This window comes from Macrobrachium rosenbergii, chromosome 4 (genome assembly GCF_040412425.1).
Source record: "Macrobrachium rosenbergii isolate ZJJX-2024 chromosome 4, ASM4041242v1, whole genome shotgun sequence".
Taxonomy (NCBI): domain Eukaryota; kingdom Metazoa; phylum Arthropoda; class Malacostraca; order Decapoda; family Palaemonidae; genus Macrobrachium; species Macrobrachium rosenbergii.
In genome coordinates, this window is record NC_089744.1 from 78,623,729 (window position 1) to 78,638,333 (window position 14,605).

At 37.0% G+C, this 14,605-nt stretch overlaps 1 protein-coding gene and 1 long non-coding RNA gene across 51 annotated transcripts in view; one reads left to right on the plus strand and one right to left on the minus strand.

Annotated features, from left to right (window-relative positions):
- chb (chromosome bows) overlaps positions 1–14,605 on the plus strand; it is a 406,696-nt gene that overhangs the window by 375,086 nt on the left and 17,005 nt on the right. For 35 of the 50 annotated variants that reach the window (XM_067101444.1, XM_067101403.1, XM_067101197.1 and 32 more), the window contains 2 exons: positions 9,728–9,841; positions 13,930–13,989. In XM_067101444.1, the coding sequence (XP_066957545.1) occupies positions 9,728–9,841; positions 13,930–13,989 (174 nt within the window). The remainder of the gene's footprint in view (positions 1–9,727; positions 9,842–13,929; positions 13,990–14,605) is intronic. The other 15 variants (XM_067101309.1, XM_067101325.1, XM_067101326.1 and 12 more) reach the window with 1 other exon arrangement.
- LOC136836952 (uncharacterized) overlaps positions 9,547–14,605 on the minus strand; it is a 65,009-nt gene continuing 59,950 nt past the window's right edge. The window contains exon 3 of the long non-coding RNA XR_010852514.1: positions 9,547–13,998. This is a non-coding gene — a long non-coding RNA (uncharacterized lncRNA). The remainder of the gene's footprint in view (positions 13,999–14,605) is intronic.

Consider the following 14,605-nt stretch of genomic DNA (forward strand, 5'->3'; position numbering starts at 1 on the left):
CGACTAATAATAAGCCAAAGGAGGCGGCGTTTGGCGATAAAACCGACTGGTGTAAATAAAAACGGATTCATCAAGTAGCCTGCTCAGAGAGAGCATAGCGTTTTACAACCTTCCGAGTCAAGAATAAGTCACATGAGGCGGAGTTTGGCGGAGACGAAACCGACAGGTATATATAAAACCTACGGGTTCATCAAGAAGTCTGCTCGAGGAGAGCATAGCGTACTTCATAACCTTCCGTGGCAAACTATAAATCCAAAACAGATTGCACACCGGAATGGGAGCTATAGACTCCGTGACCGCTGGTTTGTTGCAGGAAAGCGGAGCATTCCTGCACTTGACAAAACCAGCCGAAAATGTATGAGAAAAGGGCATGCTGGAACGGATGCCATAGCCTAGTCAGACCAGGAAAACCCCCGGAGAAAACCGGAGAGAAAACCGGGCTAACAGGACAAAACTCATAGACATAAAAACAGTCAACGGAACATTCGAGCGATCATGTTTGAACAAAATGTGGGAAGGTTATGAACTGTTCGGAAGTGGGCGCACCGAGCCAAGAGAGGAAAACCCCGGAGGAGGATATCCTGAACGAAGTGATAGCGGTGGGGAATAAACGCCGACCGCTAAACACTAAAACCGCCCGTAGCAGTAAGCAAGGAGAGCGCCCAACAAGATAACGAATCATCGAACAGGTAGTAGCAAAAGGAGGGGGAACGCAGAAAGTAAATAAAGCAGAAGACAGTTAGGTGGAGAACGCTAACTGGCCTCGTATGAGATTCCAACAGTGAGGTGCGAACATGTAGGAAGCACCACGAAGGGGAAATAGTCGACGTAAAAGGAAGGGGGAAGGATAGGCCAGGAGGTTGGTAACCCAAAGCAGCGACCAGGGTGGGACAGCACTCCCGGGCGCCCAGAGATTCTCATAGATCCCCTCGCTATGTAAGCTGTGTTGCACGACAAGAGCGAGAGAAAAAGAGAGGAAGGGCAAAAACCTCTACGGCCAGGAGAGCAATGAAAGATAAAAGGAGTGTGAACAGGAGTGGGGAGAGCACTCCTGGCCACCTCCAGGTCCAGGTGGAGTGTCAACTCAGACACACCGAGTGACAATCAATCAATGCAGAGGGAGGGGATGTAGGCTACAACATAAAATAAGGATAATTGCTCTCAAGCCTTGGAAAGTTAACAAACTTTGAAAACAAACCAAGGGGAGAGAGAGAGCAAAGGATAAAAGGGAGAGAAGGGGACTCTTGAAACCACAAAATAACATATATATAGTCGGTAAAAGAAGTGTGAACAGGAGTGGGGAGAGCACTCCCGGTCACCATTGGTAAGCAACCCAAAGAAGGATTGAACTAGGATAGGCTACGCAGGTAAACCCTCGCTATTCCAGCTTAACTTATTAGGAACATTAGCCTAAGTGAAAAGCCGAAACAGGGAGAGGGTGGACGTAGGCAAAATATCCAAGCCAAAACCAAACAAAGGGAAGCACCAGACATAAAACACACATGTACAGAACGAGATCACCGACATGAAACTCATACGTACAGATCGAGATCGTCCCCTCCTTAACGATTTTTTCCCCGAAGGGAAAAAGTGTTACAGCCAACCCCTAGGCTAACCTAACTGTGATGTAAAGGAAGGAAGCCTAGGAGAGGGGTAAAGGTTAACCAATAACTCAAAACAAAATCATAATAAAACAAAAATTGTCTATAAGGTACATGTAGGAGGATAGGCAGGCCCAACACAACATGGACGTGAAGGGACATGACCGACCTCCAGTTAAATGAAAGTATCCCAAAATTAACAAAATTCAAAAGCATCCAAGCACAAGGTCAAAAATTAAATGTAACAATGAAAATCATGTTCCCATACACTTAGAGAAGTGAGTCTAAAACAAGGCAAAATAAAGCCAAAATTATAAAAACAAAGTAAAAACCGTAACAGTACCAATGAAAATAAGATCCCCAAAGGCTAAGAGAAGTGAGTGACAAAAATAAAGCATAATGAGGCCATGATAATGAGGCCAGCGAATGGGCTCGATGGGGAAGCTCAGTAGCCTAAATGCTCAACAACACTTCCCGTAATGAAGCCACGATAAAAAGCGAATGGGCCCGAGGGGGTAGCTCGTAGCCTAAACGCTAAACATCACTCCCGTAATGAAGCCATGATAAAGGCGAATGGGCCCGAGTGGGTAGCTCGTAGCCTAAACGCTAAACATCACTCCCGTAATAAAAATCACTCGTAATGAAGCCATGATAAAAGCGAATGGGCCCGGGGGGTAGCTCGTAGCCTAAACGCTAAACAGCACTTTCGTAGTAAATGGGTACAGAACAAACAAAAATTAATCAAACCCACTAAAGTTAGGGATCATTAATGGTAAAATATCCCAAATAAAAAGGGATACAAATAAAAACACAAAACAAACATGCCGACCCAAGACCAAGAGAGGTCAAGAGACGACGTGAGAGGAGATCGAGACGGCGTTATAAATCCCTTTAATTATTAAACTAAAGGAAAATAAGAAGCCTCAATCGCCTAAAAAACAACAAAACACTGGTACTCAAGTAATTGAAGAAGAACCTTGCGAGGATGCCATAAAAAATCCAAAATAGAGCACAAAATAAGGATCACAACGAAATTACGTGTGAACGAAAAAACGTGCTAAAATGGAATGCGGCTAGTGTTGCCTTGTATACAGTCCGCGAGTAGTGCATGGGCTTGTATCGGCACTCTCTCGTTGGGACTTTTGACATTGGGAATCTCTATAGGATAAGGTTCCGTGTTTTTGTAGTTCACCCTTTTCCATACACGACTCCATCTAGTGGAGCTCGCTCTGGGGGTAGTAACTCCAGCATTTCATTTAGCTTTCTCTGGTATCTAGCAATGGAATTACCTAGAAATAAGTGCTGAATGGACTATTTCACCGGGTGACACGGGACCCCGATCCAGAAATGTATGTGTAGACTAGTACTCGGAATGAATGATGTATGTGAATTTAGGAATCATGATTTTTGCTATTAAAGAAAGGAATGTTAGGAACAAACTTCCTTTTCTTATATATGCCATGTACACATTCAGCTGTATTTCAGATCTTGAACATAGTGCTTAGTAAATGCTTTGAGTAACTCATGCTGTTGAGTATCAGGGGGTAGATTAGTTTTTGTAAATATAAGTGTAATGGCAAATTGTTTGGTAATATTTGATCATGTCAGAATGGATGAATTGCATGACATATTTTGATGTGCCTGTGAGTTTTATATTGATTTATTCATGAATACTGGTAATGGTAGATTGTAGTATAATGGAATGCAAAACTTTCAATAGACTATAGTTAAAGTTTTTAATTTGTAAGGTTTGAATTCTAGTTAAATTGCTATTAGTGCTGTATTCCATAAATGGTAAGGTTCCCAGAGGATATTTGTGGTTTATTTATTGTCTTGTTTTACTACTATTGGTAATTACAAAGATGTACTTAGTAATGCACCTGCTCTGACGTGACCAGCCATTTTAGCCTGGAATGGCTGGGTAGTTAGTTCTACAAAGACGAGAATAGGTCTTGACAGTTGCTATATGTGTAAATATGGATATATTGCTTGAAGTTTTTACTATTGATTGCTTTCCCTAGTTTTGTGAAATATTGAAACTGCCGTATTAGAAACATTACTTTTATTTCATCACAACACCATTAATCATATATTGCCTTATGTCCTTGGAAATTCATAAAAGTCTTCACTGTACATGCATATCTTTCCTACTGGTACTGCTGCAGCTTCACCCTCACTCGTGTGTGAGATTTCATGGAGTCAACACCACCACTTTAGGATCATCATTGTCAGCAGCAGTACTTTACTTGACACGTTCACTTTCATTGTATTAATCTTTCATGGATCATCATCCACATCTTTTGTGCCCCATCTTTCCAAGATCAGACATTCGAGAAGTGCCATGATTGGTCTCATAAGCACCAGTAATTTGCCCAGAAATAGATGTGAACTTCGTTTATCAAGGATTCCTGCTGATTTTTTTCCAACTTAATCAGTTGCAGGGTTATTTAGCCTCCTTTACCTGCAACTTTAAGTAGAGAGTTTTGTGCAGTGATTTGTTGCACCAGGAGATGCCTCCACGCACTGTGCCTGTTAAAGAGCTCTCAATCACCATTGCCACCAAAGGAATGTCTTTGTCCTTCTATTCAGCCCATGAGTTGCTTGGCTCAGCCTTTCATTGTTCTTGGATTGCCACCTTGACCTGTTTGGCTTAGCCTTTCATTGTTCCTAGATTGCCACCTTGACCTGCTTGGCTTAGTCTTTCATTGTTCCTGGATTGCCACCTTGACCTGCTTGGCTCAGCCTTTCATTGTTCCTGGATTGCCACCTTGACCTGCTTGGCTCAGCCTTTCATTGTTCCTGGATTGCCACCTTGACTTGCTTGGCTCAGCCTTTCATTGTTCCTGGATTGCCACCTTGACCTGCTTGGCTGAGCCTTTCACTCTACCTTGACCTGCTTGGCTCAGCCTTTCATTGTTCCTGGATTGCCACCTTGACTTGCTTGGCTCAGCCTTTCATTGTTCCTGGATTGCCACCTTGACCTGCTTGGCTCAGCCTTTCACTCTTCGTGGATTGCCACCTTGACTTGTGCTTTCCCCTCCACTGGCCCATCAGATGTTAGCTCCCCTCACCTGTCGACTGTTTGGCACAGCATAACAACTCTCTCACCAGCATAAGCAGATTTGAATAAGAAATTTTGTGGGGAAATTCTAGCCTTCATGAACATGTAAGAGTGAGCTGTTTTAGGTGGTGGCAGCTCTAGACTGTCAGATGGGGATAATGGAGTAACAAAGGCTAAATGGGTGGCCATCTCTTGGGAACGTCTCGTTTCTGCTCATTCACAAAGTGCTGAATTATCAAATGAATTTGTTGGTGCTGGAGAGAGACACAGCCTTCAAGAACTTCCTGGCCTCATCTCCAGCAGACCATGAGTTATGGGTCTCCTAACCCTTGGACCCTTTCTTCCTTCCTGGACAAGCTCATCCACAGCCTCTGTTGTATCCATTTTGAATATGTAAACTTGGATTCAGTCTCCAACATCGCCTCCATAAACTTGGTCAGTGAAGAAAATTCTTTCATGTGCATTACTTCTCCACTTGGTACCCAAGGCCTCAGGTTCCCAAGCAGTTCCACAGAACTTTACTTTCTCACTGTGGGAAGTAAACCATTTTAAGATAGAAAATCTTGCTCCCCATCCACCCAGGAGTGGCAGGATGTTTGTCTGTTGAGGTTTCTGCAGATGGCTGCAGAGATGAGTGTTGGCTTCCTCATCAAATTGAACATCCTCTTTTGGGGGCTCATTTCCAGAGTCTGGATGAATTGGACTGGTAACTAGGTGGAGTCGTGGGCCATTGCTATTTAACAAAGATATTGCCTCTCATTTCTGGAGATAAGCCCCTCATTTTAAATCAACTAGTGACTTTTGCATTGTATTTGAGCAGCTTGTAAAAGTTTTGGGCCTTGCAGTGTAATGTGGGATTGATCATTGAAAAACAGGTTAAAGCTGAAGTATGTGATGGGTTGCTGGTATTGTACAGTCACTTTTTCACTGTCCTGGAGGTGATAATAGATTGGAGGCCTCCTTTCCCGGCAAGCTTGCTTCTTGATATTTCCACAAAATAGTGAAGGGAAACACAGCATACCAGAAGGTAGGACAATACTATATACACTGTTGGACTTTCTGAATCTTGACAGATAAGAGTACAGTGAGACTTGTATTTTTTTTCCATGGAAAATAAGGCAATATATTATCTATGGGTTTGTATAAAAACCTTGAAGTTATGATAACGGTATTTAATTTTATCTTTTTATAGCTTATTTTAATGGCTTTTGCTTCAAGCTTGATAGTTCAGTAACAAATGAAATACTTATTCAAACTTGTAAAGAGAAATAGAAAAATAAGTTTAATTTCTGAAGTAACTAGCTTGCAAATGCTTTGGGAATAGTTGCTAATTTGTTATTATTATGCTGTGCTTTTGGTAAGGTATGATGAAAATTTTATACTTTGAATCAACTGTCATTTGATTATCAGTATGATTCATTGTGATTGCTGCTGCATTTTGTATAGAAAGGTTGTCCATCTTGAAATTTGCTTTTTTTTTTCTAGATTCTGCTTATGTATAAAATAATTGGGCAGCTTACACACTGGTCTAGTATAATCTAGCTTTCCATTGATGCTACTGCTGTGCTATTAGTTCAACAACAGTTTATGAAAGTTGTCCCACTTTTATTTAAAACCACTAGTACCCTCACTACTATTGTTATTAGTGCTCTTATTAATGTTATTTTGCACATGCACTGGTTGGCTTGGTACTGCTGCAAGATTAAAAGGAAGGGGTTGTTGTTAATCTTTATACTCTACTGTGAATGTAGTTGATAATATATTTTGTTCCTTTGTGGCCAAAATTTTTGATAATGATAATACACATTGCAAACCCTTCCTTTTCTCTTTATGTTTCTTTCTTTTCAGTTTTTTACCCTTGTTTCTGCCAGAATCTGTTTTCTTTCAATTAGGCCCTCCAGTATTGTAAGTTATTTTTTAAGTATAATTGTAATAATTCATTAATAATGGTAGAAGGTATTGTGAGAATCAGTATCTCTCTCTCCCTCTCATTTTATATTGATGGCTTTGTAAAACTTTTAATGTTATATAAGGTCAACAATATGAATGTTTGAATTGTCTTTTATTTAAAAAGAATAACAGTTGCTTCTCAAATACTATACTGTATGTCTGTCTTAATTTTGCACTTAGCTATATACTTACCTGTAAAACTTCTTGCAGTTACGTGACATTCTCAGTCAAAAGTTACTTGCAGTTTTAATGCTGGCACTTAGTAAACTTCTATCCTTTGGGAAACCATATTAAATTTTCTCTATTTCAGTAAACTTCTATCCTTTGGGAAAGTTGGGAAACCATATTAAAATTTTCTCTATTTCAGTAAATTTCTATCCTTTGGGAAACCATATTAAAATTTTCTCTATTTCAGGAAGTCAGTGATATTGTTAATGTGGTGTAAGTAGTTTCATGTTGGTTAGTGAACTTAAAAACAATACTTTATAACGATAACTTGAAAAAATATTTGTGTGGAAGCTGCCCATTAGCATCACAAAATATGGGCTAAGGAAATATCTAATTATGTGAGGCTGTCAGAATCAGGTTTTTTTTTTATGATATCACTTTTGCCAAATGAATAGTAAGAATGCTTTCTATATTCACTAGTAATTATTAAAAAAGAGAATTTTCCCTGTCCAGAAAATTAAATACAGCACAGAATTTGCATCAGCCTTTATTATGTGGGGTTTTTACTTGGTATAGCTGGAAATATGTTGTAACACATTACCAGGAATAGTTTGTTTTTCTGAAAGTTGATGTTCTCCAAAATTTGAGTGACGAAAACTATTAGCAAAAACAGAACTGCAGAACTGTGTTTTCTTTGCATACCAGATACATTAGTGGATATTACAGTAAATACTTGAAAAAAATGTAAAGTATAGATTCATCTTATATCATTGTTTCTAGACACTATTAGCGTTCTTTCTATTTGCCATAACCAGCCAAGAACTGAGCAAGTTATTCTGATGGTTTGGAAACAGTTTATTGTAGTGAGAAATCACAGATAAGGTTCAAATACTCCAATTCCAAATCCATAAACTTCATTTTTTCAATTAAAATTAAATTATATGAAAATTTTACTTAAAGTTTTCATTAAAATAAATGAGATTATGACATTTAATTACATGTTTTCTGTAGTTGGATGATTTCACATATGTTGAAAATTTTGGTGCTTCATGAACTGTTTGTTTCATCACAACCCCATTTATCTTATGTGTGCCATATATATTTTTTTTAATCAAAAAGCCCTTGTTCACCAGGCTTGTATCTGTAGATAAAAAGGTTTTTCATTACACATACACCAGTTCTACCTTGTGACATTTATATAAATTTCTAGCTCATTTTTCCAGATTCTCCTAGCAATTAAAATATTCTTTTGGCCAGACTTGTTCCTTATGACCATTTCTCTCAATGCTTAATATTTTGTGTCCATTCATAACATATATTTTCAACTTGATGACTCTCTTCAGTGTTGAGAAAGTGATACAGTAGAATTTAACAGTTATTTTTAGGTTACCAGCTCTCTTGGCTATGTCAACTGAGCAACTGCTGCAACTGTAAGTAAAGTATTTTTCTTTTACATTATGAAGATTTTGTTTGTATTTTTTCACATACATTATTTCTCATAATGATGCTGGTTTTGTAGTTGTGACTTTTATGATGTTGTATATATTGCTTTTGATGTAAGTCATAATTTGGTACTAATGGTAACCTGGGTGTGTCATCAGTTCAGAGGTACCTTGATGATTTGCTAAATTTGGCAACCATAGCAGCAGAGCACCTGTCCAAATTATTCCAGTTTTGCTGATCCTTGGGCCTACAGGTGAATTGCGAGAAATTTGACTTGCTATTCTTGGTTCACCTATAGATGATAGGATTGGAAGACAGTTGGCTGTGGTCCAGCAGTTTTGCTAGAGTCCTTGTCCTGTAGCCAAGCCTTAGCAATCCCCTATCAGCCAACCAGTGCCACTGGTAAAACTAGTGCCTCATAATTAATTTAAGAGAAGGATTTCCAACTTCAGCTCCCAAGATTGTGGTCAATGATGACGATAGTGATGCAAATGCTTCCTTGTTCCCTTACCCCGAGATTGTGATTTTCATGATGTGTCAAGTCATGCTTAGGGCACATAGCATTTGAAATTCCAGGCCATGATGCATCGGATATCACAGGAGAGATGACACCTCATGAATTTAAAGTTTAAAGCTTTCTTCTTAGGCCTTCAAGCATTTGCATAACATGTGTTAATTGTTTTAGAGGAGAATGACATTACACATTGTCATGGTTTGTTATGAGAATAGGCTACACAATACTACAAATTAACCTGTCTGAGCTAAAGGGTCAGGTCATCAATTTAGAATGGCCAGTGAACTTGTTAAGTATGCAAGGTTCTTGGGTGTTTTTGGGACACTTTACTTCAAAAAAGAAAACACATTTTTGGTTTACTGTTTGTCTTCATATCTGGACATTATCCAGAACAGACTCTGGGAGTGAGGTTTGTCTTCAGATTGCAGCAGCATGCATAAGGCATATACATGATTACTGGTGTTTTGGTGATAGAGTTCCTGCAGAAAGAGCACAGGTCAAAGAGTGGAGAGGGCTCAAATTACATTTAACTCTGTGATGGAAGAACTTGTACTTATTAATAAGGGTTTTTTTTTTCATACAATCTTATGTGGTCATGTTATGAGTGCCCACCTATCCCTACAACTTTAATTCTTTACCTGTGGATTTAGGAATTGCAATCTGGAAACACACACTCAAACAGGTATGGCTGGTGCCTGCATAATGAACTCAATTTGTTACGCAGACTCCAAGTCTGGTGAACCTGGAATTTTCTAAGATGAAAATAAGGCATATACTGTATAAGATTAATTTGTTTGTATGAAAAAATGTTGATAATGAAAATATTTTTTATTTAATTTCAGGAAAATACATAATAAGAAAGATGAAAAATATTCAAAGAGTTCAGTTAGCAATTAGAGGGTATTGCTTTTTCTTTTGCAAAATGGGTAACAAAACATATATAGGTAAAATACTCATCTGTAAGGCATTAACCTCCATATCCCCACACAGCGCTCTCCTAACAGGAAGATCTACACTAAAGCCTTTGAAGACCAGTCTGATAATGACAGTGAAACCTCTAGCGTCTGTTCAGAAAGATCATTTGATTCGTGTCGGAGAAATGATGTAAGTATGAATTAGAGTTGTTTGTTCCAGGTGGTTTTTGAAGTTGAGTTTCTGTTAAATGGGTAGAGTTATAATCTGTGCATTTAAAAGTTATCTAATAATTTTTGTGTATTGTTCTAGAATACCATATTTATGTAACCTAATCGTAGAAACCTTAAAATTAATTTTTAATCTGATTTTGAACTTCCGTAATGTTTTTTTAGTAGTTCTTATTTTTATTTGGGTTTTGCCCAGTATTTGTTTTAAGCAGATTATTCTTCTACACACAAACTCGTGATAGCCTCAACTTCTAAACACATAATTTGTGGAACACTAATTTTTGAATGGCAGTCTTGATTTTTGATGTTGTGTGATATGCTTTTGGCAGAAATTTTCAAGTGTCCCAAAAAGATTAAAATAATTTCTGTAGAATTTAGATTTCATCATGTGTAGTTATTGCAGAAAATGTTAGTGGGTGGGTTTTATGTTTATGTGAATTCATTATTTCTCTTTCGAGAAGACTCGTACAGTCTTCAGTATTCATTAATGCAGTAAATAGTGTTTTGATAAGAGTTCCTGATAAGTTTTAGATAAGGAAACAAAGTACCAATAACCATAATTATCAATTCTAGTTGAATGTATTCTTATTTTCATATTGATTGCACTAAAAACAGTTACACCCTTAGAATGGGAAATACATTCTTGAACCCACTGAATTAAATTCAGTGTATTTGAATATTCCTTTAAAGTTTAATCCCAAAGACACAGGAAAACAAAACTCACATAGCCAGGAAGCCAGCACATGAGCCAAATCTAACATTTGCTTGGGCTGGGAACTATACTAAATGCCAGGGTCCAAAGAACCAGAGATTTTCAACTGATATTGATAAATTTTCGTGTTTTCAGTCAAACTACTTTATGTACTGGAAAATACTGGAACTACCTCAAAAGTAACTTATGTTACCTGCATAAACATCTGTGGCTCAAGTGTCACACTCCAGAGAATTTCCATAAATTTGATCATTTGTATAACCCCGTAAATGAATTCTGGGATGGTGTGCTGAAATTACCATGGCTAAATGCTCTTAGAGAAATATTTTTTCAGGAGATCTCACATGAGATTTCAGTAAGTTTTTTAAGAACTCTGTGCAGTTAGATATATGAGACTATACTTTGGTATTTTAGGACTAATAGGCTCATGCTTTCCAGAGTTACTTCTTTCTCTCCTGCCACTCCTGAATCACATAAAACCTATTTCCCCTCTCCCTCAGTCCTCTTAACCTTGCCACTCCCTGATACCTCTCTTCTCGTTCCTAACCATCCCTTCACATCTTCTAAAGAATGGAGTTAGGTAGTGACAGTTATAAATTTAACCCAGATTAAATTTATAATCAGAATCAGCCAGTGAAATTGATATTTATTGTGACTTGGCAAAGTATTCAGCAAAAGTTTATCACTTCTTGCTGTGCAGTAAGCTCAAAGAAAACCAGATAATTGGACCTATAGGATCCTTGGTACACAATATCTGCATGAGGAATGCTTTCGTTATTGGCTAATAGGAGAATTATCCAAAGAAGCCAAAATCTTTTTATGCACTGTGTGGAAGGATGGAATTAAGAAACATCTTTTTCATTAATATTTTTTTTGTTGGATGTCACATTTTCAACAATTCCTGTGCCTTGTAGCAGTGAAAATGCAAACAAGATTGAAAAGCTGTTGATATTTATTTTTTGATCGTTTATATCTTTTAGTTGTTGGAAAAAAATGCTGTTGTAGTGGTTCAACCAGGACAACCTGGTTGAGCCAGTGAAAAGGCAGCCTCATGAATACGAGAGTGGCTGAGTCATGTTGCAGTGCTACTGCTCATTTCAGCTACCTCGAAACACCTCCCTCTGGCACCATTGTATTCAGTTCAGAAGTCAGATCTAATAACAATGTTTTCGATAACTTAAATGAACAGTGAAATCCATCTCCATGCAAACCGTAGGAGGGCAAACCTTGCTTGTGCAGGCAGGGCAAGTTTGGTCACAAAATACAGAATAGTTTTGCTTTATCCAAATCAAGTAAATGGAAAAATAAATTTCCCCATAAATTTGACCAAGTGCCATTTCAGATTGCGCTTGATTAAACTTTACAGGTCAGAAAAATATTAGGTACAACCACCTTTTGCCTTTGACTTTGGGCCCTACAGGTTCACAAAGAGGCCTCTTTTATAAGATCTTAGGGGGTTAGGATTTTGCTGAAATTTATCCAGATCTGTAATAATCAACATTATACCCTTGATAGGAAAGGACTTCAGTTCAGTAATAATGCCTACAAAACTGAAAGCATTATTTTCAAGTGTATTTCTCGAAATGGTTGGTTTTCCTGGCTTCATGTACAAGATCAACATTAGGGACTTTGAATTATAACTGGTGTGTAGTATTGACCCTTAATATATTCCATGGTTTATTACACTTAACCTCTTTCAGGGTTCTTCTTTGGTTTTAAACCTTTTGATCATTGAAATGATTGTTGTACCCTATTTTTATGTAGTTGTAATTTTTATTCTTTTTAGGACATTGATACATCATATGCTAGAATCCTAATTTAGTCTGTTGTGGCCATTCATTTATTTAATACCTTAATATACTATTTTACTTTCTTGCATTGTGATATACTTAAATGTTGCCTTTCTTGTCATGAGTTCTAATAGTACAGTCAGCTCCACCTTTGATTGCTGCAACGAAATGTTTCATGAACAAGGTCACTTGAAAATAATCAGAGTATTTAAGGGTGAAAGTATGGAGGCACAGCAAAATGTTTGCTTCAACACTCAATTACCACTTGTAAATTTTGCTTCTGGTGACCTCAGTAGTTTGTTTTGGAATGCTGTCAAGAGTTGCTTCATTAGATCAGGCTGAAATTTTAACTATTCCAGTCATGTGATGGCCTCCAATTTACATGTATTAATTACATCATAATTTTTTCTCTCTCATTGAGAGGACTTGTCAAGACATCTAAAACTATCAAGGGAAAGGGAAAACATGACTACAGGACAAATAATAATGACCTTAGAAAGCCAGAGACCATCATTAGTTAATGGCAACTTAACTGGAAATTCATATATGACAATGGGTTACCAAGTATTTCTGTATTTGTGTTTGACTAATATAGACATAGTTTTGTCTATCCATATTTTAGACAGTTTCTTTTCTTGTGCCTCCTATTCAACATTGTGGCAGGCTACAGTAGTTAAAAGTCTGTGCAATTACAAAGACGAAGGAAAGAGTTTGAATCTCTTTTAAGTGTTGTTGGTTGGAGTGGGGCAGACTTCAGCATGAGCTCATGAAACAGCCTGTTGATTGGATAACTATGACAAAAACCAGTTTGCTGAGGCAATTAGAAGAATGGGTATCCATGCCAATAAAATATTACAAGGGATGTTGTTGACTGGTGATGTACAGTATTTTGAAGTTGTGCTTACAGTGTTTACCCTTTAATGTCCTGTTCATCTTCAAGTAGCTATACTTAACCATGCAATATTAGACTGCAACAATCACAGGATGCTAACTTTACCTAAATGTGTGCTCTAATGTGAAATTTTGCATTAATTTGATACTTGGCTTTGAAAACTAATATTTAGTATGGCAAGATTGAACAGAGTACTGTACTGTATTGTATTATGCATGTATTAAAATTTTGTAGCCTTTAATTTGGTAAAAGCACCATTATTATGGTGCTCTCCCATACCATAGGGCAACCTACTTATACTGACATATTTGTGTATTGTAATGTAGATGAATGAGCCATGACTTACTTGTGCAGGGTGTAGGATATGAGACTGTCCTGCCTATTCCCTTTTCCAGTAAGATGATATGGCAATTAGGCTGTCTAATGCATGTCAAGAAAGTGTATAAAATGTGCATTATCTCTTGTATTTTCAGACCCAGTTTAGCAGTGCTTATAAACTGTAATTGAACCCATAATAAAATTAACTCGTGTAATAAGTATCTTTGAGAGCCTGGTTGCCAAGTCTAGTTCAGTTGCATATGGTTTTTGTGTGTTTTTTTTAATTATTTTTGCTATGTAGCTTATCACTGGTTCTCTTCTTGCTGTATTCTTCTTAGCTATTCTGGTATGGATCACAGCAACGTATTCTCAAGGAAGTTTGGGAGCCAACAGCCAAGGTGAGAAATCTGCAAGTACATCCATATTTTAGTTGTTAGTGGGTGGTGATGGTAATTTTGCATGGGAAATATTTGCAAATTTATTCTTGGTATTTTTATTGTGCTCATATCAATACAAAAGGAATTTTTGTAGAACCTCCCTCTAGTTTGTGATTTAGATGTGAATCTTCTTGATGTTAGAATTTAGATTTGTAAAAAAAATTTTTTTTTTATATCTGTACACAGTACATTGGTGTTCTTATTTATTTTTACCCATCAATGTAATTGTTTTTCAGTATATGTAAATGTTGAATTTTAATTATTTGGCATTTTGTTGCACAGGATTTGTATTTCTTTATATGCTTTATAAATAAAATACAAAGTGAATGATAAAAGAAATAGAGGAAAGCAAAGCAAAATTATAAGACAGAGGAGGAGAATAGCAGATCAGATTAAGAAGGTAATTAAAGTGTTAACAAAAATGTTATGAAATATCAGAACCAGGTTATATATATATATATATATATATATATATATATATATATATATATATATATATATATATATATATATATATATATATATATATATATATATATATATATATATATATATATATAAATATATACTATCTACA